The sequence below is a fragment of the Pituophis catenifer genome, unplaced genomic scaffold (genome assembly GCF_029215685.1).
Source record: "Pituophis catenifer annectens isolate HBS135680 unplaced genomic scaffold, rPitCat1.0.hap2 SCAF_9, whole genome shotgun sequence".
In the NCBI taxonomy this organism is placed as follows: domain Eukaryota; kingdom Metazoa; phylum Chordata; class Lepidosauria; order Squamata; family Colubridae; genus Pituophis; species Pituophis catenifer.
This window is the reverse complement of record NW_027256889.1, coordinates 9,418,044-9,444,842: the sequence shown is the minus strand read 5'-3', so window position 1 is coordinate 9,444,842 and position 26,799 is coordinate 9,418,044. Positions and strand designations below refer to the sequence as shown.

The following is a 26,799-nucleotide window of genomic DNA, read 5'->3' as shown; positions in this document are numbered from 1 at the left end:
CAGCCAGAGGTGGTATTTTCCAGTTCTCCTAACTGCTCAAAATTTCTGCTACCGGTTCTCCAGAACCTGTCAGAGCCTGCTGGATTTCATCCCTGATGCAATTCCTTTAAAAAAAATAAAATAAGGCTTCCAGATGCAGGAGGTAAATGCAATCCAGAATAGCTGCTATGAAAGAAAAGCGAGTCAGGGCTGAATTGCTGCCTCTTTACAGTCGAGAGGAGGACGCTGTTCGGCACTGGCAGGAGACACATTCTGATAAATGACCACAACCTAAAGAAACAAATAACAAAAGCTTTAGGACTATTTTTTTTTTTTTTTACATAAATTCTCATTCCACAGCTCAGAACAGAACTCCTCAGCTTTCCAACAGCCTTTGGACTGAATCTATCTGCTTCCAGTAAGACTCTACAGCAGTGGTGAAATCCAAATTTTTTTACTACCGGTTCTGTGGGCGTGTCTTGGTGGCATGTCTTGGTGGGCGTGGTGTGGTGTGGCTTGGTGGGCGTGGCTTGGTGGATGTGGTAGGGGAAGGATACTGCAAAACCTCCATTCCCACCCCACTCCAGGGGAAGAATACTGCAAAATCCCCATTCCCTCCCCACTCCTGTGGGAAGGATATTGCAAAATCTCCATTCCCACCCCACTCTGGGACCAGCCAGAGATGGTATTTGCCAGTTCTCTGAACTACTCAAAATTTCCGCTACTGGTTCTCCGAACTGCTCAAAATTTCCGCTACCAGTTCTCCAGAACCTGTTGGAACCTGCTGGATTTCACCCCTGCTCTACAGCACTTTGATTCCCAAAAGAGGAATCTTGATCTTTGTTGAAGCATAAAGATAGCACTGCCTCTCTTTAAAGCAGCTGAATCCTTTTTCTGATTTCCATGGCTAGAGCTCCCTCCAAAATCCCAGAAAATGATGCAGCTGCTTTAAAAACATTAACAGAGTTGCTGGGTTCAAGCTGTCACACATTTCAAAGCATCTTTTTGGAATTCAGTCTGAAGCGCTTGCTGGAGCCTGCACAGATTAGCTACCCCTCCTTATTTGGGTAGTAAGAACCTGATATTGTCTTCTGCCAATCAGTTGGAATCTGAGCTGAGATTTATAAGGTGGGTTTTTTTCCCTTTAGGTTTATCATAATATGAGAATCTATCCACTACCATTTATAAGCTAGATTTGCAACACAGCGTATGCGTGAAACCAAGTTATTCTTTTGTGTATACCTAGTACAACTCACCGCATCTTGGCAACCTTTTGCAGCAATCTTTCATCTTTGCTGCCAATGGCATCCCTTAGCCTGAAGCCATAGTATACACATTGCTTTTATTTATCATTTATTTTTATAATGCAATTCAGTGCCTATATTTAACATGTAACAAAACAGCCAGATCTGCAAAATTAATCATCATCACCATTAGCATCCTCTTTTAATGACCCCATAATCCCTAGCGGGGTGGAGTCTGGGCAACTGAATGGAATTGAGTGTTTACTGGCCAGATGCCCTTCCTGTCGCCAATGCGGAGTTTTTTTCCAGCAGATATATTCACATGGTGCCCAGAGAGAGAAATATCTACCTAGGATCGAACTCACAGCCTCCTGATTATGAGGCAAGAGCTCCACCTCTAAGCCACCACACCGCTCATCTGCAAAATTAATGAGTTATGGTGAATGGAAATGTGGTTGTAATCTCTCTAGGCTTTAGCTTTTTCACTCTCCTCTGGGGTCCAAATGGCACTCATCACAACTCATGCCAAAACAACCTCCATAAGTATTTTATCCTTTTAATGATCATCTCTAAAACACATATGAATCAAGGCGCCTGCACAAGAGTAACTCAGAATCTCCCTACAGTGGTACTTCAGTACTCGACTACTTCAAAACTTGTCAAATTTGGTATTTGACACATTTTGACCTGAAAATGATGTCCCAGTACTCAGCGTTTGTTTAGTACTTGATGCACTGTGATAGGAAGAGAGGGACAGCTGCAGAGAATGGAAAGGAAGTCGACCATGCTGGGAAGGTCACTGCAAAAGGAGGGGGACAAACACAGAGGACGGACAGGAAATCAGCCATGTGTCAGCATTCTGATGCTGCCATAAAAAGACGAGGCTTGACTTTTCACCTACTTATTTTCTCTGTAAATAATATCCCCTAGGAGATGGGATGGGACGGGGGAACATTTCTGTGGGGTGAGGTCAGAAGCTGGGGAGACTGACTTGGAAGATGGCCAATGAGAAGATGAGAATTGGGGAATGGAAAGGGAAGGGTTTAGGGGTCAGAGGGTTAGTATCGGTTACGACGAAGTCGGGGCCAGATCTGTCGTACTCAATAAATGGAATATTTCAGCAAAGATTAATTGTTTGGGAGTGCAATTTATTTGAGATGACATCGAAACCTGACACCATGCTGGGAAGGTCACTGCAAAAGGAGGGGAACAATCGCAGACGGCAGACAGGAAGTCGGTCATGCTGGGAAGGTCACTGCACAAGGAGGGGGATAACCACAGAGGACAGACAGGAAGTCAGCCATGCTGGGAAGGTCACTGACATAGGAAAAGGGACAGCAGAAAGTTCTTCCCAGCCAAAACAAAGAGTGATAAGTCACCTGGTTTGTTTAGGACTTGTCCTTTTTAATACCTATCACACCTCCTGAAACCAATTAACACCGAGTACCAAGTACCATTGCATATGAAAACTAGCCTGAGGAGAGGAGGTGAGAAAGACATGTTATCCTATCCAAAGTATTGCCTTCCAATCCGACTATTCCCTATTATTCAACCAAATATCAGAAATCCATGTTTCTCAATCCTTTTCCTTTGATGAACTACCCATCTTCTTTTGGAAATCTTACTTTTTCAGGGAAGGTATCTCGGCAAAGCATCTTACATCCAAAAGACGCAACTGAGATGGTGATGCAAAACTCCAGGGCGGTGAACAGAGTAAGAACAATCAGTATTCCTCGGCCGATATTCTGTCAATGAAACAGAAAAGTAACATATCCATTTTTATACATACAGGCAGGCATATTTATCTCCAATTCTAGAGTAGGGAAGATGACCTGGGTGTGATAGGGAGGATCTATTGCCTAGGTCATAAGGAGATTGAAGTATTATTTTTTTTTTTGGTCCAAAACAGAAACAGAGTAAAAGTCGGAAGGGACCTTTGAGATCTTCTAGTCCAACCCCTGCTCAAGCAGGAATCTCTATGCTATTTCAGACAAGTGGTTGTCCTCTTGCTTCTTAAAAACCTCCACTGTTGGAGCATCCACAACTTCTGGAGGCAAGTTGTTCCACTGATTAATTGTTCTAACTGTCAGGAAATTTCTCCTTAGTTCTAGGTTGCTTCTCTGCATCCATTGTTTCTTGTCCTGCCTTCTGGCGCTTTGGAAAATAGGTTGACCCCCTCTTCTTTCTGGCAGCCCCATAGATATTGGGGGCAGTGAGCTAACATTTGGAATGCTAGGGCCATGGCCTTCATTTTTTTTTTCTCGAATGGGTTAATTATCAGAGACATCTTGGCATTCCAAGCAGTGAGATAACATTTGGAAGTAGCCCAAGCAACTGTACAACCCAAAATAGGTAAAGCCCAATCAGACTATTTTGAGCCAGTTTTTTTTTTCTATGCCACACATTAATATCTAGCAAAACTTTGACTGTGCTGTTAGAGCTGCTACCTTCAAACCTCGGCCATTCTTGTGGACAGCCCTGGTGTATATCCTTTGGAAAGATTGGGCAAAAGAAAAATACCCAAACTCTAGAAATCCCACGGTAATGACCTTTCCATGGTTAAAACTCTATTTGGGAATTTGGGGAGATTTTTAGATCTCTGTAAGGATCTGCCTCTCCTCCTTTCTCAAGAAAGTATAGTCTCTTGAAACGTGGTATTTCAAAAGGAACCTTTTATTGAGAAGAAGGGACAGCAGGACAGGCGAAAGCAGACTCTAAATTCCCTCCCAAACTGCACAGTTACAAATAGGGCTCTAGAATCCATCCCTCCAGTTCGAATGTGGATTTCAGCCAATCCACAGATGTGAAGATGTTTATTGTAATGGCCGTCCTGAGAGCCAGATAAGGATCTGTTCCCATGGTCTTCCTTTGCTTTCAACCAACCCTCCTTATTTCATTCCCAAAAGGTGAGAATATTGCAGGGCGCTTAGGCGCCAGGAAAAAGGTTATAAAATACAGCTTCCCCATGCTCCCCACTCCCTCCATATGAATGGCAGTATCACATCAGGGAACTGACAATCTCCTCCAAAGAGATACATGCCCACTTAGAGGTCATTGTTAACTTCTTTTTCCTTCTCTGCCCTGTCGAAACCAACTTCTTACGGATGAGTTTAGGAAGGTCACATACTTATCATATAAAAGGACGTACCCGGATTGGATTACACTTTTTCTGAATGTCTTTTTCAAGGTTATGGCAGTACCAAGACAAATCGAATGGAAAGAGTACACTGAAGGAGACAAACAGGGATGCCAGGCCCAAACCAGCCGCTACAGTACTTAACACATTCATGGCCACCATGCTTTGCACCTAGGGGAGACAAAATAAATTAATAAACATGATCACAAAGACACACACACACACACACAGGCTGGTATGATGCAACTGAGGTTTCTCGGACAATGATGGGAACAGAAGAGTGTCAGTTTTGGATTTGCTTTCAACAGAAAAGGTGAGGTTGGCATCCTTTAACCCCTTTGCAGGACTGGCTCAAAGCCTTCTTGCTCCTCTCGAGTACCGCAGCTTGGTTGGAGACTCTTCGGCATGGCAGATTAGCCACGGTGAAAGAAGAGAGACAACTTCAAGACGTTTGCTTTCATGGAAGCAACTGCCTCGACTAACTGGAATATTCCATCACCAGAGATGGAAGCACAGAACCTCTTGGCCAAAAAAGAGCCCTGGTAGCGCAGCAGACTAAAGCACTGTTATTAACACCAGCTGCCTGCAATTACTGCAAGTTCAATTCTCACCAGCCTCAAGGTTGACTCAGCCTTCCATCCTTTCTAAGGTAGGTAAAATGAGGACCCAGATTGTGGGGGCAATAAGCTGACTTTGTATAAAATATACAAAAGTATGAAGGATATTGCTTAACGCATTGTAAGCCGCCCTGAGTCTTCGGAGAAGGGCGGCATATAAATCAAATTAAAAAAAAAAATCAGGCAAAAAGATTCACGAAAGACCTGCAGCTTCCAAAAAGGGAATTTGGGGGAGAGACTCTTAAACAAGAAATCACAACCATGTGTTGTGGCCCGCCAGTGGTGGAGAGATTGGGGAGAAACATGGGCCAGTCCTGGAGTCTGGGGAAGGCTCTGATGAGGGCTCTGCATCAGAGGCAGAGATGGGGCAGGGCCGTCCGACAGTTATCAGCTGCCTTCGGAGTCGGATATCAGTGGGGCAGAAGAATAGCTGGAGCCTGTTCCCGATGTGCGCATCCGCAGAGTTTCCAGGAGAAGGGAACAGCTAAGGAACAAGGGTCAACTCGGGAGTAAAGGCACAGTTGGACGGTGAATGGCCCCTCCCATAGGGAATAAAGAGGAGAGAAAGGGGAGGGGATTTTGCAGAAGACAATTAGTTCGCTTAATTGGTTCGTAACTCTCCGAGACGCCTTGCCAAGTTTTGAAGATATCGGCCTGGCAGCTCTCCCAAGCCAGATAAGGTCTGTGACTGTAAATTCACCCTTGAAAGAATTTGCTGGATGTGAATGAGAAGAATTCACAGTAATTTAATAAAAAGGGTTTTTTGTCGAGACAAAGAATCTGCTTCGTGGTTTGGGGAAGCCTAAATCAGAACACCATCATGATGCTCTCTTGGATTTTAGTGATCCAGGAACATCAGAAATCCACCAAGCTCCTGATTGGTAACCCAATCGGTTGTAGCTCTCCATGGTTTCAGAGGAGAGGCTTTCTCAATCTTTCATTGCTGGGGAGAAACCCTACAGGAGGAGGGTTTCTGATTAAGCCACTTTTTTTCCAATGGATTAGTTACCAGAGGCATCCTGGGATTCCAAGCAGCTGCCACAGCTAAGGATCCGGAGATGATGTACTGGAAGAAAAAGAAAAGGAAGTGAACCACTGTGGCTTCTCTATCCCCATAGAATGGGATTTACAGTAGACACCCATAATATCTTTTCCACCTTAAACTGCTGCCTATTGTCACTCTGGTCATCTTTTGTGTTGAAAGCCAATCAACTTTCTCTGTTCTAGTTGAAGATGCAGCTGCTTTAAGGTGTCACAGCCAGAAGACACGTTGAATTTTTGTGCAACACAGCACTAACAGATTTAACAGGTTAACAGAGTTGGAAGGGACCTTGTAGGTCATCTACTCCAAATCCCCACCCACCCAAGCAGGAGATCCTACACCATTTCCGACAGGTGGCAGTACAGTCTCTTCTTGAAAGCTTCCAGTGATGAAGCTCCCATAACTTCTGAAGGCAACTTCTGTTCCATTGGCTGATTGTTCTCACTGTCAGAAAATTTCTCCTTATTTCCAAGTTGAATCTCTCCTTGCTCAGTTTCCATCCATTATTCCATGTCTGGCATACAATCTATTTTTGGAAAATAGCTTGATCCCCTCCTCCTCTCTGTGGCAGCCCCTCAAATATTGGAAGACTGCTCTCATGTCTCCTCTGGTCCATTCTCTTCACTAGACCAGCCATGCCCAGTTCCTGCAACTGTTCATCGTATGTTTTAGTCTCCAGCCCCCTAATCATCCTGATTGCTCTTCTCTGCACTCTTTCTAGAGCCTCAACATCTTTTTTATAGCGTGGCAACCAAAATTGGATGCAGTACTCTTGGTGTGGTCTTACTAAGGCTTTATAGACTGGTATTAGTACTTCCCTTGATCTTGATTGTATCCCTCTGTTAATGCAATTTAGGATTGCATTGGCTTTTTTGGCTGCCGCCGCACACTGCTGGCTCATATTTAATTGGTTGTCTACTAAGACTCCAAGATCCCTCTCACATTTACTGCACTAGTATTCAACTTAAACCCCCCCTCTCCGCATCACTATGATCAAAGCTCCAAATGCTGCAAACAACTCTCGGCCTCATGATTCAAGTGGAATGAAGCCCCCTAAGAAGTGTAGCCACAGAATGGCGACTCACAATGTTTATACAGACAATCCTCACCCACCACAGTTGCGGCCAGCACCCCTGTCACTAAATGGCTCGGTGGTTAAAGCACCCTATTGCGTGACCGTGCTGACTGCTGACCACCGATTCAGATGCAGTCATTAAGCAAATCGAATTGATCGTTAAATCCAACCTCGTGTCATCGCGACTTGTGACCGACCTCCTGCAGGCTTCCCCATTGATTCTGGTTGTCAGAAGCCAGCGGTCAAGGTCGCAGATTGCAAACACGTAGCTGTGGGATGCTGCAACTTGTTGTCAATGCCAGCCAGTTGTCAAGCACCTGAATTGCAACCATGGGGATCCTGCAATGGCCCCAAGATCGAGGACCGGTCATAAGTGCCCCTCTTCCAGCATCATTTTTAATGTTTGAATGTTTGCTCAATGAGGCAGTAAGTGAAAACTATCTGTACGATAAGAACAAAGGACGATACTTCTATTTATTTATTTATTTATTTATTATTTTTAAATTTGATTTATATGCCGCCCTTCTCCGGAGACTCAGGGCGGCTTACAGTGCGTTAAGCAATAGCCTTCATACTTTTGTATATTTATACAAAGTCAGCTTATTGCCCCCACAAACTGGGTCCTCAATTTACCTACCTTAGAAAGGATGGAAGGCTGAGTCAACCTTGAGCCTGGCAAGATTCGATCTTACTTTAATTGCAGACAGCTGGTGTTAAATTACAGTGCTTCTGTCTGTTGAGCTATCCAGGCTCCTGTTTTATGTTTTTAGGCTCTTAGTTCTTCAGTGTCTGAAACTTGGGAAAAAGACATCACCCACAAAATTGAATTAGTCAAACAGCCCTTTTCCTAAAGCAAAACCTGTAAAAAGGTTTAGAGAAACCAACAGCTGGTAAACTCCAAACATCCTTCTGCGAAGGCCAATTTGCCCTGAGGCTATTGTGATGTCCAGTTTAATGTCTGGATCATGCTATTGAATTGTTTAAATGCACCATCGTGTAAAACAGGGCTGTCAAACACAAGGGCCAGGGGTCGGATCCGGTCCATGGGGCCGTCCTAGAAAATATAAGGAACCGGCCAGCCTGGCCTTGGCCCGGTTTACCCAATATGAAGAGGAAACATGCCAGCAGTTTGGGGAGTGGCATCAAGCTGGCCACGGCCAACCAGTCGGACACACCTACCCAGCCCCCCAAGGTCAACCACAGCCCTGCTGCGGCCCCCAATGAAATTGAGTTTGACACCCCTGGTGTAAAATTACCAAGATTCCACTCCAATAGGGCATCCATACAATAAGATAGAAAATACCACGCTCATCAATTATGTCGATCAGCATCCCAAAAATAATTTGTATGATTCCTATGAATATCTGTGTGATCTGCAAAGAGAAGAAAAAACAGCGCCTTCACTTCCAACTCACACATGCAAATTTGATACCTTTCCTCGCCTCCAAAAAACCTTGAATGTTAGTAAAGTAATACAATATTTTAAAATAGAATATCTAATTATACATGCAATTCAGTGATATTCAGGAGTAGGGAACCAACAGAACTCCAGATGTTGCTGAACTACAACTTCCAGCATCTCTCAGCACTGGCAACTGGTGGTTTTATCACTACTGTATTGTTCAATAACCTTTGGAGAACCTATTTTTCATGTCATTTTAGCTATTGGCCAGTAGGAGGCACTGCACAATCAGTTTCATCTTTGCTGGGACTCATCAGGCATTCTCATGTTCAACCCATTTCATATGTATAGGTATAGGTATAGGTACCGTTTCCCCTAAAATAAGACATCCTCTGATAATAAGCCCTCTCCGAAAATAAGGCCAAGTGCTTATTTCGGGGTTCAAAAAAATTTAAGACAGGGTCTTATTTTTGGGGAAACACGGTATGTGTATGTGTATGTGCATGTGTATGTGTATGTGTATGTGTATGTGTATGTGTATGTGTATGTGTATGTATGAGCCGTGGTGGTACAGTGGTTACAATGAGGTACTGCAAGCTAACTCACTATTCACTCCAGGAGTTCGATTCTGACCAGCTCAAGGTGGACTCAGCCTTCCATCCTTCCCAGGTCTGTAAAATGAGGACCCAGATTGTTGGGGGCAAGATGCTGACTCTGTAAACCACTTAGATAAGCTGTAAAGCACTATGAAGCGGTATATAAGTCTAAGTGCTATTTTAAAAGGAACATAAATACAAAAAGAAGGGATTTTGGTGTTAAATTTTATTTTTCTGGGCTTCGTGCTACGGGCCTCACCTTCCCTTAAGGGGGAGAGAGTTATATAGTTTTTAGATGTTACATTAGCCAGCCAATAAAACAAATGGATCAATGAATTTTCATGTGTGCATAACAAAGAATCCTCACTATCCTACTGCAACAGAATAGGGGACCATGGGATCCTCAAAATGAGAGAAGCTATCGTACCACTCATCTCCATACTCACCCCCAGTGCCAGAGGCTCACCCCGATAAAACTTTTTCAGCGGGACTGGAAAATCAGTCTGAGTGATGTAAGAAAGAGAGCCCGCACTCGTGACCACAGGCTGAGCATCCATGCTGGGCTTTGCAAGTAGGGAAGTCCTTTAGGCCATCTAAATCAGTAAGGCTGGGGGACCGTAGAAAGGAAGGAAAACAGAGAGAGGATAATAAAATAGAGAGTCTTACAAAACATAAAGCATATGATCCCCATTATTAATTTCCCAATCCTCAATAGTTAGGTTCTGCATTAGGAAGCTTAGAAGGAATGCACTTTACATTATCTTTTATCCTTAATTTGCGGCGTTTGCTTTCCCCTACAGTAGCAGACAGGGGCCTAGTCCTATCAACCATTAGCGCCATTTGTGATACATTTTTAAATGTTCAGTTGACTGAGTTTCAAGTTTAATGAATAAAAGAGATGACAATAATAATAATCACAGACTACAAGCAGCGGCATGACAAAGTAGCAACAATGGTGCACTGGAAGATCTACAAGAAATATCATTTGCCTGTAAGCAAGAACTGGTGGGACCATAAAATAGAGAAAATCATAGAACACGAAGACGTTAAATTGCTCTGAGACTTTAGAATTCAATGTGGCACGTGCCACATAATGCTCCAGACTGAACAATTGTCAATAAGAAAGACAAAAGTCCGGATAGTGGATGTGGCAGTGCCTGGAGACAGCAGAAGAGAAGAGAAGAGAAAGAACGGGAAAAGGTAACAAAATACAAAGACCTACAAATAGAAATAGAATGACTGTGGCAAAGGCAAGCAAAGGTAGTACCAATAGTAATAGGCACCTTGGGTGCAATCCCAAAATAATTGGAGCACCATTTGAACACCACAGGCATTGACAAATTCACCATCAGTCAATTGCAAAAGGCAGCTTTACTTGGAACAGCTTCCCTCCTGCGACGATATCTGTTAACACCATCAAACATCCTGATCTGCCTATCCCAGGTCCTTGGTAAGGACTTGATAGGTAGACAAATATGCCAAATCCAGTCTGAGCATCTGGCTGACTGTGCGATGATTAATAATGATAATAAAACAACAACAGCAATATAGAGAAGGCATAAGCTAAGATACCAGTCTTACTATTCATGCCAAATCCATACTAATGGTATGGACAGAGTCCAACAATTCTGGGCGTTGGATTAAGCATGCCCCACCACAGCCAGATTTATCGCAAGGATGTCTGCCAACCGAGATCCAACAATAGATAACTTTGAGATGAATGGAAACATCGCTCTCATCCTAGTCTAAGAGGCTTCCTAAGGCTGAGGAGGGGGGTCAATCGGGGTGAAATCCAGCAGGTTCTGACAGGTTCTGGAGAATCGGTAGCAGAAAGTTTGAACAGTCCAGAGAACCAGTAGCGGAAATTCTGAGTAGTTCGGAGAATCAGCAAATACCACCTCTGGCTGGCCCCAGAGTGGGGTGGGAATGGATATTTTGCACTATCCTTCCCGCAGGAGTGGGGTGGGAATGGGGATTTTGCAGTATCCTTCCCCCAGGAGTGGGGAGGGAATGGAGATTTTGCAGTATCCTTCCTCTGCCATGCCAACCAACCAAGGCATGCCCACAGAATCGGTAGTAAGAAAATTTGGATTTCACCACTGGGGTCAATCTATTTTCCAAAGCACCCGAAAGCCAGACAAGGTAATAATGGATGGAAGCTGATCAAGGAGAGATTCAACCTGGAAATAAGAAGACATTTTCTGACAGCGAGAGCAATCAACGAATGGAACAGAAGTTGCCTTCGGAAGTTGTGGGAGCTTCATCCCTGGAAGCTTTCAAGAAGAGACTGGACTGCCATCTGTCAGAAATGGTGTAGGGTCTCCTGCTTGGGTGGGAGGTTGGACTAGATGACCTACAAGGTCCCTTCCAACTCTTGTTAATCTGTATCTGTTATCTAGATCCCCAGGAGTTTCTCCACCTCTAGGCTGAACTTCCTCAAAATCCACCTGCCGTGACAGGTTTGGCGTTCGTGGGATCCCGCCCTGGGTCTTCGGAGAGGGGCGGCATATAAATTGAATGAATAGATAGATAGATAGATAGATAGATAGATAGATAGATAGATAGATGATAGATAGATAGATAGATAGATAGATAGATAGATAGATAGATGATAGATAGATAGATGATAGATGATAGATAGATGATAGATGATAGATGATAGATAGATAGATAGATAGATAGATAGATAGATAGATAGATAGATGATAGATGATAGATGATAGATGATAGATAGATGATAGATGATAGATGATAGATGATAGATAGCTGATAGCTGATAGATAGATAGATAGCTGATAGATAGATAGATAGATGATAGAGAGATAGAGAGATTGATAGATGATAGATGATAGATGATAGATGATAGATGATAGATGATAGATAGATAGACAGATGATAGATGATAGATGATAGATAGTTAGATAGATAGATAGATGATAGATAGAGAGATAGAGAGATTGATAGATAGATGATAGATGATAGATGATAGATAGATAGATAGACAGATGATAGATGATAGATGATAGATGATAGATGATAGATGATAGATAGTTAGATAGATAGATAGATGATAGATAGATGATAGATGATAGATAGATAGTTAGTTAGATAGATAGATGATAGATAGATAGATGATAGATGATAGATGATAGATGATAGATAGATAGATAGATAGATAGATAGATAGATGATAGATGATAGATGATAGATGATAGATGATAGATGATAGATGATAGATGATAGATAGATAGATAGATAGATGATAGCAGATAGATAGATAGATAGATAGATAGATAGATAGATAGATAGATAGATAGATGATAGATAGAGAGATAGATAGATTGATAGATGATAGAGAGTGGGGGGAGAGAGAGAGAGAGAGAGAGAGAGAGAGAGAGAGAGAGAGACTGGATTGACGCAACAACACCCTTTAATGCCCTGACTTCATCCACCTGCTTGCGAAGGACGCTGAGTCGTGCCAGCTATGGAGCCCGGAAACGCGCCGATGCAACCCAAACCAAACAAAAAAGTAATCCAGTTTACAACACTCAACAGACTGAGAGCATCGCCCGAGGGCAGCAGCTGCCGCGGCGTTCGATCCAACAGGTGAAACCTGAACAGCCACCCCGCCATCTCCAGCCCCGAGTCCGGCCCGGCCCGTTGCTCAGCCGCCGTCGCGCGTAAAACCCAGGAAACGGGCTTCTCTGACACAAAGCAACGGGGCGCTCCAGAAGCGCCCCCCGTTTCCCCCTCCCCCGCGCGCAAAGACGCCCGCCGCTCGGATCCGGCTGAAAGAAGCGCAAGGCGCAGGCGATCCAGAACCGGCGCCTCCTTGCGATCCCCTGCCGCCCGGCAAAGCCCCTTTCCCTGCCCACCGACTACCGCCTCCAGCGGCTCCCGAAGGAAGAAGAAGAGGGAGCCGGCCCCTTCCCTCCCTCCCTCCTTCCCTCCCTGCCCTTCGGAGTAAGGCTGACCCATCCGCTCCAGCTAAACTCGGCTCGGCTCGGCTCGGTTTGGCACCGTCCCGTCTTCTCGTCCGGCCCAGCCGCTCCTTTAACCGCGGAGCTGAGCGTTGCCCGAGGGAGGCCCGCCCGGGAAGGAGGAGGTGATTCACCCGGGCGGATTGTCATTGACAAGGCGGCCTTTTCCGCCTCCCTCCTTCCTTTCTCTTCTCCCGGGAGAGTCGGGCCAGCGATCTGTGCTGCGAGGAAGCGGAGCCCGGAGTTTTCTCCAACCGCCAGGTTCAAAGAAGCCGATATTGTTCCTCTCTGTTTACCAGATTAACAGAATCGGAAGGGAGCTTGGAGGTCATCTAGTCCAACCCCCTGTCCAAGCAGGAGACCCCACCAACTTAGGTTTCCGTTACATGGCTTGCTTGATTCTGATCTAAGAAACCCATCCCAGCATCTGGATATTTATTTTTTATTTTTTTTAATTTGATTTATATGCTGCCCTTCTCCGGAGACTCAGGGCGGCTTACAATGCGCTAAGCAATAGCCTTCATCCTTTTGTATATTTATACAGAGTCAGCTTATTGCCGCCACAACTGGGTCCTCATTTATATTTTATTTTATTATATTATTTTATTATTTTATTTTATATTATTTTATATTATTATTTTATTTTATTTTATTTTATTATTTTATATTTTATTTTATATTTTATTTATTTATTTATTTATTGGAATTTGTCAAACAAAAACGAGAACAAGAATAAGAGAATACAAATACAATGACGGCCTGGTAGCTCAGCAGACTGATAGCATTGTGATTAACACCAGCTGTCTGCAATTACTGTAAGTTCGAATCTCACCAGGCTCAAAGTTGATTCAGCCTTCCATCCTTTCTAAGGTAGGTAAATTGAGGATCGAGTTTGTGGGGGCAATAGACAAATATCAGATCAACCTATAACAGGCAACAATCCACAGTTCTTCCAAGAATCTTCTTAGGGTCTCCTTGAGCCCATCCGCCCACCTTAGCACTGTTATTAAGACCAGCTGCCTGCAATTACTGTAAGTTCAAATCTCACCAGGCTCAAGGTTGACTCAGCCTTCCATCCTTTCTAAGGTAGGTAAATTGAGGACCCAGATTGTGGGGGCAATAAGCTGACTTTGTATAAAATATACAAAAGTATGAAGGCTACTGCTTAACGCATTGTAAGCTGCCCTGAGTCTCCGGAGAAGGGCGGCATATAAATCAAATTAAAAAAAAAAATGACAAGGGACAATAGGCACGTTAGTGCACTTATGCACATCCCCCTCTACTGATCACTTGCTGTAAATATGAAGCAAGGTCCGAGGAAGTCCATTTGTGGTTGAAACTGTGAAAATCTGTAGCCGAGACAACTGGATCAGGTAAAGTATTCCAGGCTTTGATAACTGTATTACAGAAATCACATTTTTTTACAGTCAAGTTTAGAACGATTTATATTGAGTTTAAAGCAGTTGTTCACGCACGTATTATTGCAATTAAAAACAGAAAAAGTTATTTACAGGTAAAACCTTACTACGTATAATTTTGTATGCAATACCTAGGCCTGACCACAAGGGACACAGTTCTAACTTATCCAAACGAGAATTTTGAGTCTAGTAGCATAAGGAATTCTATTGTGTACAGAAAAGTGCAAGATTTTCTGGTGAAGTACCTCTGAACCTGCTCAATTGTACTGATGTCAGATATATGGTGGGGATTCCAAACAGTTGAACGATACTCTAAAATTGGTCTAGCATAAGTTTTATAAGCTCTAATTAGCAATACAATGTTTCCAGAAAAAAAGCTTCATAAAATTAAGTTTACAACTCTTAATGCTTTTTTTTAGCAACGCTGTTACAGTGAGCTTTGGAGCATAAATCGTCAGAGATAAGTACATCTAGGTCAGAGGTCTTCAAACTTGGCAGCTTTAAGACTTGTGGACTTCAACTCCCAGAATTCTCCAGCCAGCACAGCTGTGCTGGCTGGAGAATTCTGGGAGTTGAAATCCACAAGTCTTAAAGTGCCAAGTTTGAAGACCTCTGATCTAGGTCCTTAACAAAGGGAGGGTCATCTGCTAGATCAATGCCACCTAGCTTATACTTGACATCCTGGTTACGTTTACCAATATGTAAGACAGAGCATTTATTAATTGAAATTTGAAGTTGCCAAACAGATGACCATTCAGACACATAGTCGAGATCACATTGCAAAACAACAGAATTATCTGTAGAGTTGAATAATAGCTCCCGCTGCCTTAAGAAAGTTCAAAACATTCTTAAAGATCCATCTCATCCTAGGCACCTTTTTTTTTTTTTTTTTTGAACTATTACCATCTGGCAGACGGTACAGGATAATAAAAACAAGGACAAAGAGGCTGAAAAACAGCTTCTCTCCCAAAGCAGTAAACTATATTGAATTCTCCTGTATAGTGCAATATTAATGCAATATCGGGGTTTTCAGTTCAATTATATAGAATGTGAGGGATGTATGTTTGTGCTTTATTTTTATAGTTACCCTGATTCCCCAAAAATAAGACCTTCTCTGATAATAAGCCCAATCAGGCTTTTGAGCGCATGCTCTAAAATAAGCCCCCCTCCCTAAAAATAAGCTCTCCCCAAAAATATTTAACTGCATGTGCAGCCAGTCCCTGTCATTTCTTCTGGTTAGGGAGACAGAGCTGGAAATCAGGTAAGATGGCAAGAGGAACCCCATCTTGCACCAGGCGCCCCAAAATAATAAGACCTCCCCGAAAATAAGGCCAAGCGCTTATTTTGGGGTTCAAAAAAATATAAAACAGGGTCTTATTTTCAGGGAAACACGGTATAATGTACACTGAAGATGGCATTTAATTTCGTTGTACGAGGTGCAATGACAATAAAATAAAATAACTTTACATCATCGGCAAAAAGAGTGCAATTGCGTTTAAGTTGATCGTATAAATTGTTGATATAGAGCAAAAAAAAAAATGTGGGTGGGACCTAAAATGCTGCCTTGTGGAACACCACGGTTAACCGATGCAGGATTAGACAGCGAGTTCCCTATTTTGACTTTCTGCAGTCTGTTAGACAGGAAAGCAGCAATCCACTTGTGCAAAGAAATGCCGTAAGAGTTTTAAAATATCTTTTAAAGTCTTCCAAACTCTCCTTTGCTGCAAAGCACGAGGGCCAGCAAAATGAGAACAGAGAGAGAGCATCCCAAACAATATTATCTGATCCGAACTTTTATTTTTTTTTTCATGGAGATCTTTCTGCTTCTTCCCCTTTGAATGTCTGGGCATTGAATACCCTGGTATACAGGAAGTCCTCAACTTACAACAGTTCATTTAGTGACTGTTCGAAGTTACAACGGGGTTGAAAAAAAAGGGACTTATGACCAGTGGTGGGTTGCCCCCAGTTCGCACTGGTTCTATAGAACCCGTAGTAAATCTAGCAGGAAGCTCCGCCCACCGACCCCGATGTCATCAAAATGCTTCTGCGCATGTGCAGAAGAGTGCGTGGCTCCGTTGTGAACCAGTAGTAAAGGTAAGTAGAACCCACCGCTGGGCGTTTCGCCCATCCGGAATCGGAAAGGCGGTGGTGGTTCCAGTTCTTTCCCCTTCTCCTCCTACCCAGACCCACCGGACGGTCACTCATTGCTGTCTGGAAGCAGATTGGACTTTTCTCCATCGTCAAGTTCAGAAGCTCTTCCTCACCTCCTTCCCAAGTCCCACTTTGGCTTCCATTGATGGCTTTCACAAGCCTTGATCTTTGTCACTGCAGACACTTCGCAGCATCTGGATATCTTTTTAGAATAGAATAGAATAATAGAATAGAATAGAATAGAATAGAATAGAATAGAATAGAATAGAATAGAATAGAATAGAATAGAATAGAATAGAATAGAATAGAATAGAATAGAATAGAATAGAATAGCAGAGTTGGAAGGGACCTTGGAGGTCTTCTAGTTCAACCCCCGGTCAGGCAGAAAACCCTATACCACTTCAGACATCTTCTTAAAAACTTCCAGTGTTGGAGCATTCACAACTTCTGGAGGCGAGTTGTTCCACTGATCAATTGTTTTTGAACCTTCCAAACTCTCCTTTGCTGCAAAGCACGAGGGCCAGCAAAATGAGAGAGGAGAGAGTACCCAAAGAATGAAACACACCCCCCACTCCTCTTTATTTCTGTGGAATTTAAAGAAAATGAAAACAGCCATAACGAGTTCAGCAAATTTATTGGTCTGGAGTGCACTCGTGCCTCAATGGGTGAGATGAGCTGGATTGGCAGAAGGCAACCTGATGGAAAGTCGAGTGGCAGGAAACAAGTTTGTCTTCTGATGTATACATTTACAGCCTGTCTTCATTATTTTTATCAATAATTTAAGGCAGCGAAGGTAGCTAATATTCCTTCCTCTTCCTGTTTTCCCCACCACAACAAAGTGAGTCGGGCCGAGGGAGGGACTGGCCTAAAGTCACCCAGCTGCCTTTTCTTTATAAGGTGGGATGAGTCTCCTGGTTTCTAGCCTGGTATTTCAACCACTAGAACAAATTGGCTAAGAATGTAAATTATGGCTATAAATTTGGCTCTTTATATTTCATGGGACTATATATGGCTGCCGAGGCTTTTGTTTGAACAATTCCCAGGGAGAGACGGTTACATCCCACAAATCAATTTCTGGAATGGGTTCCAAGCTTTGGATGGTTGCTAAACTCTGTTGAGGTGAGCTTTGGACTTTGCCTGGTCTGTGATACGACCATTATAATGGGGAAAGGGTAGTTTATCCATAACATGCTGTATAAACCCACCAACAGTGCATTTTCCAACAGCAAAACTTAACTTGGTACAGGTGCCAACCATCACATACGGAAATATTTTAACCAGCAACAAAGAACATTCGCATTCCCAAGACCTTTTACGTGGTGCCTTGCTTAGCCCATTCAATATTTCTATGTTCCCCTGGGTGAAAAGTTCCATGTAATTCCTTTAAAAGCTTAAGGCTTCAATTTTGCAGGAGCCGATACACTCCAGAATAGCTGCCATGAAGGGAAAGCAACTCAGGGGGATTCTGGCTCTTTGCAGTCGATGGCTGGATGTTCAGCATTGGCAGGAGGCGCATTCTGATAAATGACCACAACCTAAAGAAACATATAATGAGATTTTAAGCCACATGTTTGCATGCATTTCTCATTCTATACCTTAGAATGGAAATTCTCAGCTTGCCAACGGCCTGTTGAATGCTTCTGTCTCTCCTTGTTTCAAATAAGGATCTGAAGCACTTTTGAATCCATTCCCAAGAGGCATCTGGATTCTCCGTAGAATCCTAGAGCATAAAGACATCACTGCCTCTCTTTAAAGCAGCTGCATCCTTTTCTGGTTTTGCATGGCTGGCGCTGCCTCCCAAATCCCAATATTTGATACGCTCTCACACATTTCTGGGATTCTACCTGAAGTGTTGCCTGGACCGTGTGTAGATTAGGTGGTACTTATTTTCATTTTTTTATTATCATTATCAAACTCATTTGCTGTCCATCTTGCACTTCGAGGCAACACTGAGCACGTCTCAATTGGGTGGTGAGGACATTACCCCCTTCCCTGCCAATTAAAGATGAAGGTTGGGCGCACTGAGATGTGAATGGTGGTTTGTTTCCTTTAGGTTTATCGCAATATGAGAATCAACCACCACTATTTAGAACTCAGGATTTGCAACATAGCATAATGTGTGAAGCCAAATTTTTGTTTTGTTTCTTTTACATCACACTTAGTACAATGTATGAACTAGAACCTAAGTTTACTGGCAAGCCATGTTTCTGAATATGTTTCCTTTGATAAGCTAACCTCCTTCCTTTGGAATCTTACCGTTTCAGTGAAGGCATTTCGGCAAAGCATCTTACAGCCAAAAGACGCAAGAGAGATGGCGATGCAAAACTCCAGGACGTTGAACGCAGTAAGAACAGCCAAAATTCCATTAATTATGTACTATCAATGAAGCAGAAAAGTAACATATCCATTTTTATAAATAGAGATAGGCATAAAGGTAAAAGATAAAGGTTCCCCTCATACATATGTGCTAGTTGTTCCTGACTCTAGGGGGCGGTGCTCATCTCCGTTTCAAAGCCGAAGAGCCAGCGCTGTCCAAAGACGTCTCCGTGGTCATGTGGCCGGCATGACTCAATACCAAAGGCGCACGGAACGCTGTTACCTTCCCACCAAAGGTGATCCCTATTATTCTACCTGCGTTTTATACGGGCTTTCGAACTGCTAGGTTGGCAGAAGCTGGGAAAAGTAATGGGAGCTCACCCATTACACGGCACTAGGGATTCAAACCGCTGAACTGCCAACCTTTCGATCGGCAACCTCAGCGTCTTAGCCACTGAGCCACCATGTCCCACAGAGATAGGCATATTTATCTCCAATTCTAGAGGAAGGAAAATGGCCTGGATGAGATATGCAGGCTCTGTCTTGCCTGGTGAAAAAGGAGGATGACATTTTGGGTTGTTGTTTTTTTAAAGTCAAGAGCAGTGAGATAATGTATAAAAGTATCTCAGGCCAACACCTTCCTAACCGAGGGCGGTATAAGAAGGGGGAGGAGGGACAGTCCAATCAACGTTGCAAGATTCTATTATTACAGCCATTTCAATAAAATTAGTAGTAGCTTTCCTGCAGAGATGGTTTCCTGGTCTGTTCTACCTGATGGGGCAGACTAATGCCCATTGGGTAGCATAGCTAGCACCTAGTCAAGATGGGACCCAGTTCCAACCATCAAGTTTGGTCACAGTCTACACAACAAAAACTGAAAACCACACTTTTGGGGGGGGGAGTTAACATTTGGTCAAAAAAATGGACACAACAGTGCAATAAAAGCTCTGGCCAGATTTTCCTATGTCCCACATAAAAATCTGGCAAAACTTTGGGTGCACTGATACAGCTGCCATTTCCATTCTTGGCCATGCCTTGAAGACACTTCTCTTGAAGCTGTCTTGAAAAGATCGAGGGAAAGGAAATTAGAGCAGGCCAAACTCTTAAAACCCCAAGACAACATTTCTACCCCTCAATTCTATGGTTAAAACTCTGTTTGAGATAGACTTTTGACCAGGGGTGAAATCTAAAATTTGTTACTACCAGTTCTGTGAGTGTGGCTTGGTGGTGGTGGTGGGTAATGTGACTGGGTGGACTTAGTTAAGAGGGTGCAGAAAAAAATGCTTTTAGAAGCCTCTGATGATCAGGCAACTCAGCTGGGATCGCCAGAGGCTTTTAAATTCATTTTTTTTCCTACAACTTCTTCGGCCGAAGAGGTTGTAAAAAAATGCTTTTAAAAGCCTCTGACAATCCCAGCTGAGGCGCGTGATCATCAGAGGCTTTTTTTTTTTTTTTACTTTTAAAAGCATTTTTTCGGCCGAAGCGGTTGTAGAAAAAATGCTTTAAAAGTAAAAAAAAAAAAAAAAAAGCCTCTGATGATCGCCCTGCTCAGATGGGCATGGGGGGGGGCAGGGATTTTTGCTACCGGTTCTCCGAACCACCCGCTGCCATCACTACCGGATCGGGAGATCCGATCCGAACCGGGAGCATTTCACCCCTGCTTTTGACACCACCATGTCCTCGAAAGATTTGCATGTCCATCTAAAGGTCACCATTTGCCTTCTCTGCCTTATTGAAGCCAACTTTTTAGATGAATTCTGAAAGGTCACAGACTTACAATCGTTTCATGACACTTTTCCTCAGGTTCGCCTACATGTTCGTTGCAAAAGTAAAAAAAACGATAGTCAGTAATTTTGATTGTGAGACCCAGGAATATGATGCCAATACCAGCTATTGCTGCACTTATCACATTCATTGCCAGCGTGCCTTGCACCTAGAAGGGATAAAATAAATTAATAAACATATAAAAACAGGTACACACACCAAGAAATTCAGCTGGCTTTGAATTCTGAATTTGCTTTAGACAGAAAATGGGAGACTTTTATTCTCTACACCAGGGGTGTCAAACTCTAGGCCTGCGGGCTAGATCCAGCCCACGGGGTGCTTCGATCTGGCCCATGGGGTCACCCTGGAAATAGCAAAGGACTGGCCTACAGTCCCTCTGCCAGCGAAAACAGAGCTCGGGAGGGCCATGCGTGGTCCTCCCGGTCACTGCGTTTTTTTTATTTACCAGCTGAGCTCATTATTTCTGGACTATCAGACTTTCCGTAGCTTGCCAACTTCTTATCAGTAAGCTATGTGTATCCGCATTCCTTCACATCTTTTCCTTTTGTTCTCTTGCCAGAAAAGTCCGGCTGCTGAGAAGCAGCTGGCACGAACTTTATTTTCAAAATGTAACAATTAATTTTCTTTCTTAGTGAGGTGTTTTATTTTCTTTATAACAAATAAATCAGTTTTCTTAGAAAAAATATCTTCGGGTTTTGTTTTCTTAAAGTATACTTGCAAGGAAAGGTCTCGATCCACCCCTCGTAATCAGGTGCAATTATCCCAAAAGCAGAATGGGATTAATCAACGCCCTGACACTCCCAGGCTCTGTTTTTGGCTGAGACGCCCTCCTTCAGCACTGTGCCAGCAAAAGCAGAGCTTGGGAGGGCCGTATGTTTTGCTGGCACAACACTGCAGGAGGCCGTCGCAGCTGAAAACAGAGCCTGGGAAGGGTGCCCCCAACAAGAGTGATATTGAGCTGGCCACGCTCACCCCAGCCTCCAAGGTCAAACACAATCCTGATGTGGCCCTCAATGAAATCGAGTTTGAAACCCCTGCTCTACATCCTCAGGAATGGCTGAATTCCTTCTTGTCCTTTTTGAGTAGTGCAATTTGGAGACTCTCATTTGCACGCCAGATGGACTACCATGGAGGAAGAGTTTCAAGGTGTTTCCTTCTGTGGAAGCAACTGCCTCTGACGCTGCCGTTCTGGAGGGGAGGGGGTCTTGAATGCTCTTCTACAACCTTTTTCACGTATCTGGTTCTTCCTGTCACTTTGATGTACCTGTTTGGGAAGGGGAAGGGGAGGGATTGGGCTGGGGGCCATCTGTTTTGTCTCAGCTCAGAAGGAGCCTGAGAAAAACTTCTTATCACCTTCTCAGTTCTGAGTTTTCACAACAACTTTGCACCTATGGATGGGCTCTACCTCAGACTGGACCTAGGGGAGGGGTTTTCTGCAACATTTAATCTAACGGTTTTTGAGCAGGAACTTCAGATCCTGCCTTGCTTTCCTTGCTATCACTTTCTCGCCATAAAAGTTCCTTTTGAAATGATGCCTGTTTGAAGAGTTCTGCTTTCTTGAGGAGAGAGGAGAGGCAAGTCCTTACAGCCTCATCCAATCAGAATATTCAATTCAGAGACTGAGACAAGCAACCTCTTTGCCAAAAGCTGGCATAAAATGACCCACAAAACACCTGGAGCAGTGATGAAATGTAAAATTTGTTATTACCGGTTCTGTGGGCGTGGCCTGGGGAGATAATGTGACTGGGTGGGTGTGGCCAACTTTTTTTTTTTACTTTTAAAAACATTTTTTCTACAACTTCTTTGGCCGAAGAGGTTGTAAAAAAAATGCTTTTAAAAGGCTCTGACGATCCCAGCTGAGCCGTGCGATCCTCAGAGGCTTTTTTTTTTTTTACTTGTAAAAGCATTTTTTTTGGCCGAAGAAAAAATGCTTTTAAAAGTAAAAAAAAAAAAAAAGCCTCTGATGATTGCACGGCTCAGCTGGGTATGGGGGGTGGGCAGAGATTTTTGCTACTGGTTCTCCAAACCACCCATCGCCATCACTACCGGATCGGGCGATCCAGTCCGAACCGGGAGCATTTCACCCCTGACCTGGAGGTTCCAAAAAGGGAACTCAAGGCAAGTATTTGGAGCGGAGAAGGTCTTAAGCAACAAGGCAGAATCATTATGATGCTCCATTTGATGTTAGTGATTCAGGAACATCAGAAATCCACCAAGCTCCTGTTTGACCACCCAGTGGGTTGTAGCAATCCAGAGCTTCAGATGAGAGGCTTTTTCAACCTTTCCTGAAGAAGATGGAGATCATGGCCAGGATCCCAGAAATTGAGGGTTTCCGATTAAGCCATGTCATTCACTTATGTCAAATGGGTTAGTTACCAGAGGGATCTTGGGATTCCGAGCAGCTGCCACAGCTAAGGATCCAGAGATGATGTACTGGAAGAGAAGGAAAAGCAAGTGAGCCACAGTGGCTCTATCCCTAGAGAAAAATATAGACCCAGAATCTCCTCCCACCTTAAATGGTTGCCTACTGTCAGTGCTTATTGTGCTCGGATTATCTGTTGTGCTGAACCTCAGTCAACGTTCCATATTCCATCTGAAGATGCAGCTGGTTTGAAGCCATTAAAGAAAGGAGCTACTACATTCACAGGCTATTTGTGTAGCTCTGCACTAGCATTCAATTTCCCCCATTTTGTTATGGCAAGGACACAGCTCTGCAGACGCTGTGAACAACTCTCAGACTCAGGATTCGAGTTGAATGAAACCTCGAGGAAGGGCAGCCATAAATGGCAACTGATACTCAGAATGATTATATGGGCAGTCCTCACTTACCCACCGAAATTGAGATGGGCAACTTGGTGCAGTTATGAAGTGTTACGTGACCTGACTGTGCTGACTTATACCGAGAGTGGTCCAGGTGAAGTAATGAAGCAAATCAAACGAGTCGTTTTGAGCCAGGCTAAGATTCGATATTGGGATAAAACTCAAATATTAGAAATCCAAATCTTTGGTCAAGACAGAAGTGCCTCTCCCATGCCAAGGTGCTGAGATGACAAACGGTATTTGACGTAGGTACAGAATTGTAAAAGGGCAAACTGACCCTAAACAGATACATCCTGGTGTTTAATGTTTATTGCACCTCAAATGTCATGTATATCCTAGAGAAGAAAAACTGCTTCCCTTACTGTCCTCTTTACTGCTTGTGAGGCGTCTTCTAGCCTCTTATCTCCTTTTGTTATGTCTTGAGCTCCGGAGCTGAAAGCCTGAGCCTGTGGGAACAGGGCTGTTATGTCTTTCCTAGAGATAGATTAAAGGGTAGCTTCTACGTGTGAAATGCATCACTCTCTGTAATACTTTTGTCTTTAAACTGTATAAATACATGGCCAGAAGAAGCCATCAGCGTTCAGACTTTTGTTTCGTGGTCCTCGGACTGTTTGAACCTTTGCGCAAATAAAAACTCTTTCCTGCACTGAAGAGCTTGTCCTAGTCCGTTATTTTTCCTACAACAGTTTGAAGCAGAAATTCCCATGAAGGTGACTTTCAACCTCCTGCCGGCTTCCCCATTGACTTAAAATGCCAGAAGCCGATTGTTCAAATGGTGATCTCATGACCACAGGATGCTACAGCCACTGTAAAATGCACACCAGGTGCCAAACGACCAAATCATGATCATGGGGACCTTGGAGGGATTATGATGGCCAGATGTTTGAAAACGGGTCCGTCCCTCATCCCCCCCATATTGTAATTTGGAACGACGGCTGAATGAGCTTGGAATGAGGAAAGAGAGACCGTGAAGTTACTTCCGTTAATGTTTGCAATCTCTTAGTTCAGCGGTTTTCTGAAATTTTCTGAGATTGGGAGAACAGACATCAGCCACAAAATGAAACTAGCCAAGCTGGTAAACTATAGCACCCTTCAGCTAAGGCCAGTTTGCCTTGAGGCTACTATGCAGTGGTGGAGTTGCTCCCAGTTCTGTCCAGTTCTTTAGAACCGGTAGTAAAAGTGGTAGGAGGCTCTACCCACCCAACCCCCGGATGTCATAATTGATGATCTGCGCATGCGCAGAAGCGCGCACACACGCACAAGGGAAGCAAGTATGTGCGTGTGCTCCCGTAGCGAACCGGTAGTAAAGCTAAGTAGAACCCACCCCCACTACTACCGGTATGATATGCACCAGAATCCCTGGTTGTGCTATTGACTTTTTTTAAATACACCATTATGTAAAATTACCAAGATTCCACTCCAATAAGGCATCTTTATCGAAACATACTCGATGAAACTATCACTGATTACACTGAGCAGGATCCCCAAAATAATTCCTATGATTCCTATGAAGATCTGTGTGATCTGGAAAGAGAAAAATAAAAAGAAATCACAAGAGCCTTGGTAGTACAGTGGTTTAATGCACCCTGTTATTAACACAGCTGCCTGCAATTTCTGCAGGTTCGAATCTTACCAGGCTCAAGGTTGACTCAGCCTTCCATCCTTTCTAAGGTAGGTTAAATGAGGACCCAGTTTGTGGGGGCAATAAACTGACTTTGTATAAATATACAAAAGGATGAAGGCTATTGCTTAACACATTGTAAGCCGCCCTGAGTCTCCGGAGAAGGGCGGCATATAAATCAAATTAAAAAAAAAAAAAAGATCAGTGATGGTCAGGAGTGAGGAACCAACAAAACTCCCAATGTCTCTGAACGACAACTCCCAGCATCTCTTGGCACTGGTTTAGATCACTATTGTTCACCAGCCTCTGGAGAACCTATTTCTTTCTTCACGTCACCTTAGCAACTGCCCAGTAGGAGGCACTATCCAATCAGTTTCCTCCTTGTTGGTACTCATCAGGCATAGGCATGTTTATGTTCAACCCATATATATAGGAAAGATTTTGAAAAAGGATGATAAAAACTAAGAAAAGGATTTTTTTTTGGTTTTTATTTTTCTAGGCCTCATGTACAGCCCTCAAGACCAACTTCCCTTAAGGGGGAGGGGGTTATATAGTTCTTAGATGTTACATTAGCTGGCAAATAAAACAAATCATCATCATCATTTAACAATCCCGTAATCCCTTGCAGGATGGAGTCTGGGCAACTGAATGCAGCTAGCAGAGTGTTTTAATAGCCGGATGCCCTTCCTGTCGCCAATGCGGAGCTTTGTTCAATAGATATATTCTCATTGTGCCCAGCGATACCTAGGATCGAACTCACAGCCTCCTGATTGTGAGGCGAGAGCTCCACCTCTAGGCCACCGCACCTGTTCTGGCCTAGGCTCCCTTAACAAGCAGGAGGCAGGAATTACTGGCAAAACCTCTTTTATTTACACGACCGTGAATTACGTTCATTCACAGTCAGCAAAGTTTGTCCAAACAATTTTTCAAAGGAATATTTCTCAACTCACCTTATCTCGTTTGGCAAGCTGCCATGTAACTTGTTTCCAATCACAGTACAAGACAAAACTTGGAACAGAGTCTCTCAGAGTCACGGAATGAACGAATTATTTCCTGCAAAAACCCACTCCCTCTTTTCTCCTCTTTTATTTCCTATGGGAGGGGCCAATCACCTCCAAGGTGTGGCTTTTACTCCAGAGTCGACCCTGCTTTCTGAGTGGTTCTTGTCTTCTGGCAGCTCTGCGCATGCACGCACTGGGAACAGGCTCCAGCAGTTCCTCTACCTCGCTGCTGTCTACCTCCTTCTCTGCCTCTGACCTCATCCAAGCTTTCCCCACCTCCCAGGACTGGCCAAAGTTCCTCCCCAACCTCCCCACTGTCCAACTCTTCTGCCAGCTCTGCTGGCCACCGGCGGGCCACAACAGGACCACTCTTGGCCAATAAAACAAATGGATGAAGGCTTTTGATATGTACACAACAAAGAATCCTCATGGTCCGATTGCAACAGAATAGGGGAGCCGGGGATTTCCAAAACGCAAGGACCATCATTCTGTTTCTCTCTGTACTCACCCCCAGAGCCAGAGGTTCACCCTGATAAAACTTCTTCAGTGCGACTGGAAGATCCGTCTGAGTGGTGGAAGACAGGGAGCCTGGGCCCTGGTCTAGAGGGGAATCCAT

General features: G+C 43.7%; 1 protein-coding gene across 2 annotated transcripts; it reads right to left on the bottom strand.

The window, feature by feature from the left end:
* Nucleotides 1-108: 108 nt before the first annotated feature.
* LOC139320845 (membrane-spanning 4-domains subfamily A member 15-like) lies at nucleotides 109-26,799 on the bottom strand. Of its 2 annotated transcripts, XM_070949311.1 has the most exons (7): nucleotides 13,066-13,090; nucleotides 9,538-9,698; nucleotides 8,350-8,466; nucleotides 5,986-6,042; nucleotides 4,372-4,530; nucleotides 2,849-2,968; nucleotides 109-270 (listed from the first exon to the last, which is right to left on the bottom strand). In XM_070949311.1, the coding sequence occupies exons 2-7, from the start codon at nucleotides 9,646-9,648 to the stop codon at nucleotides 184-186; spliced, it is 651 nt and encodes a 216-aa protein (XP_070805412.1). In that variant the 5' UTR covers nucleotides 9,649-9,698; nucleotides 13,066-13,090; the 3' UTR covers nucleotides 109-183. The 2 variants fall into 2 exon arrangements, with proteins under 2 accessions (XP_070805412.1, XP_070805413.1); XM_070949312.1 differs by lacking the exons at nucleotides 5,986-6,042; nucleotides 8,350-8,466; nucleotides 9,538-9,698; nucleotides 13,066-13,090 and adding exons at nucleotides 23,118-23,174; nucleotides 24,969-25,085; nucleotides 26,692-26,799.

What these genes read in the sequence shown, in the direction of transcription:
- LOC139320845 (XM_070949311.1), bottom strand. Translation starts at nt 9,648, where the DNA reads ATGGATGCTCAGCCTGTGGTCACGAGTGCGGGCTCTCTTTCTTACATC. An exon ending in CCTATTGGAGTGGAATCTTG is followed by an intron (nt 6,043 to 8,349) that starts GTAATTTTACAC and finishes TTTTTCTTCCAG; the next exon opens with TACATCATCTCCGGATCCTT. An exon ending in GAGATACCTTCCCTGAAAAA is followed by an intron (nt 271 to 2,848) that starts GTAAGATTTCCA and finishes TTGTTTCTTTAG; the next exon opens with GTTGTGGTCATTTATCAGAA.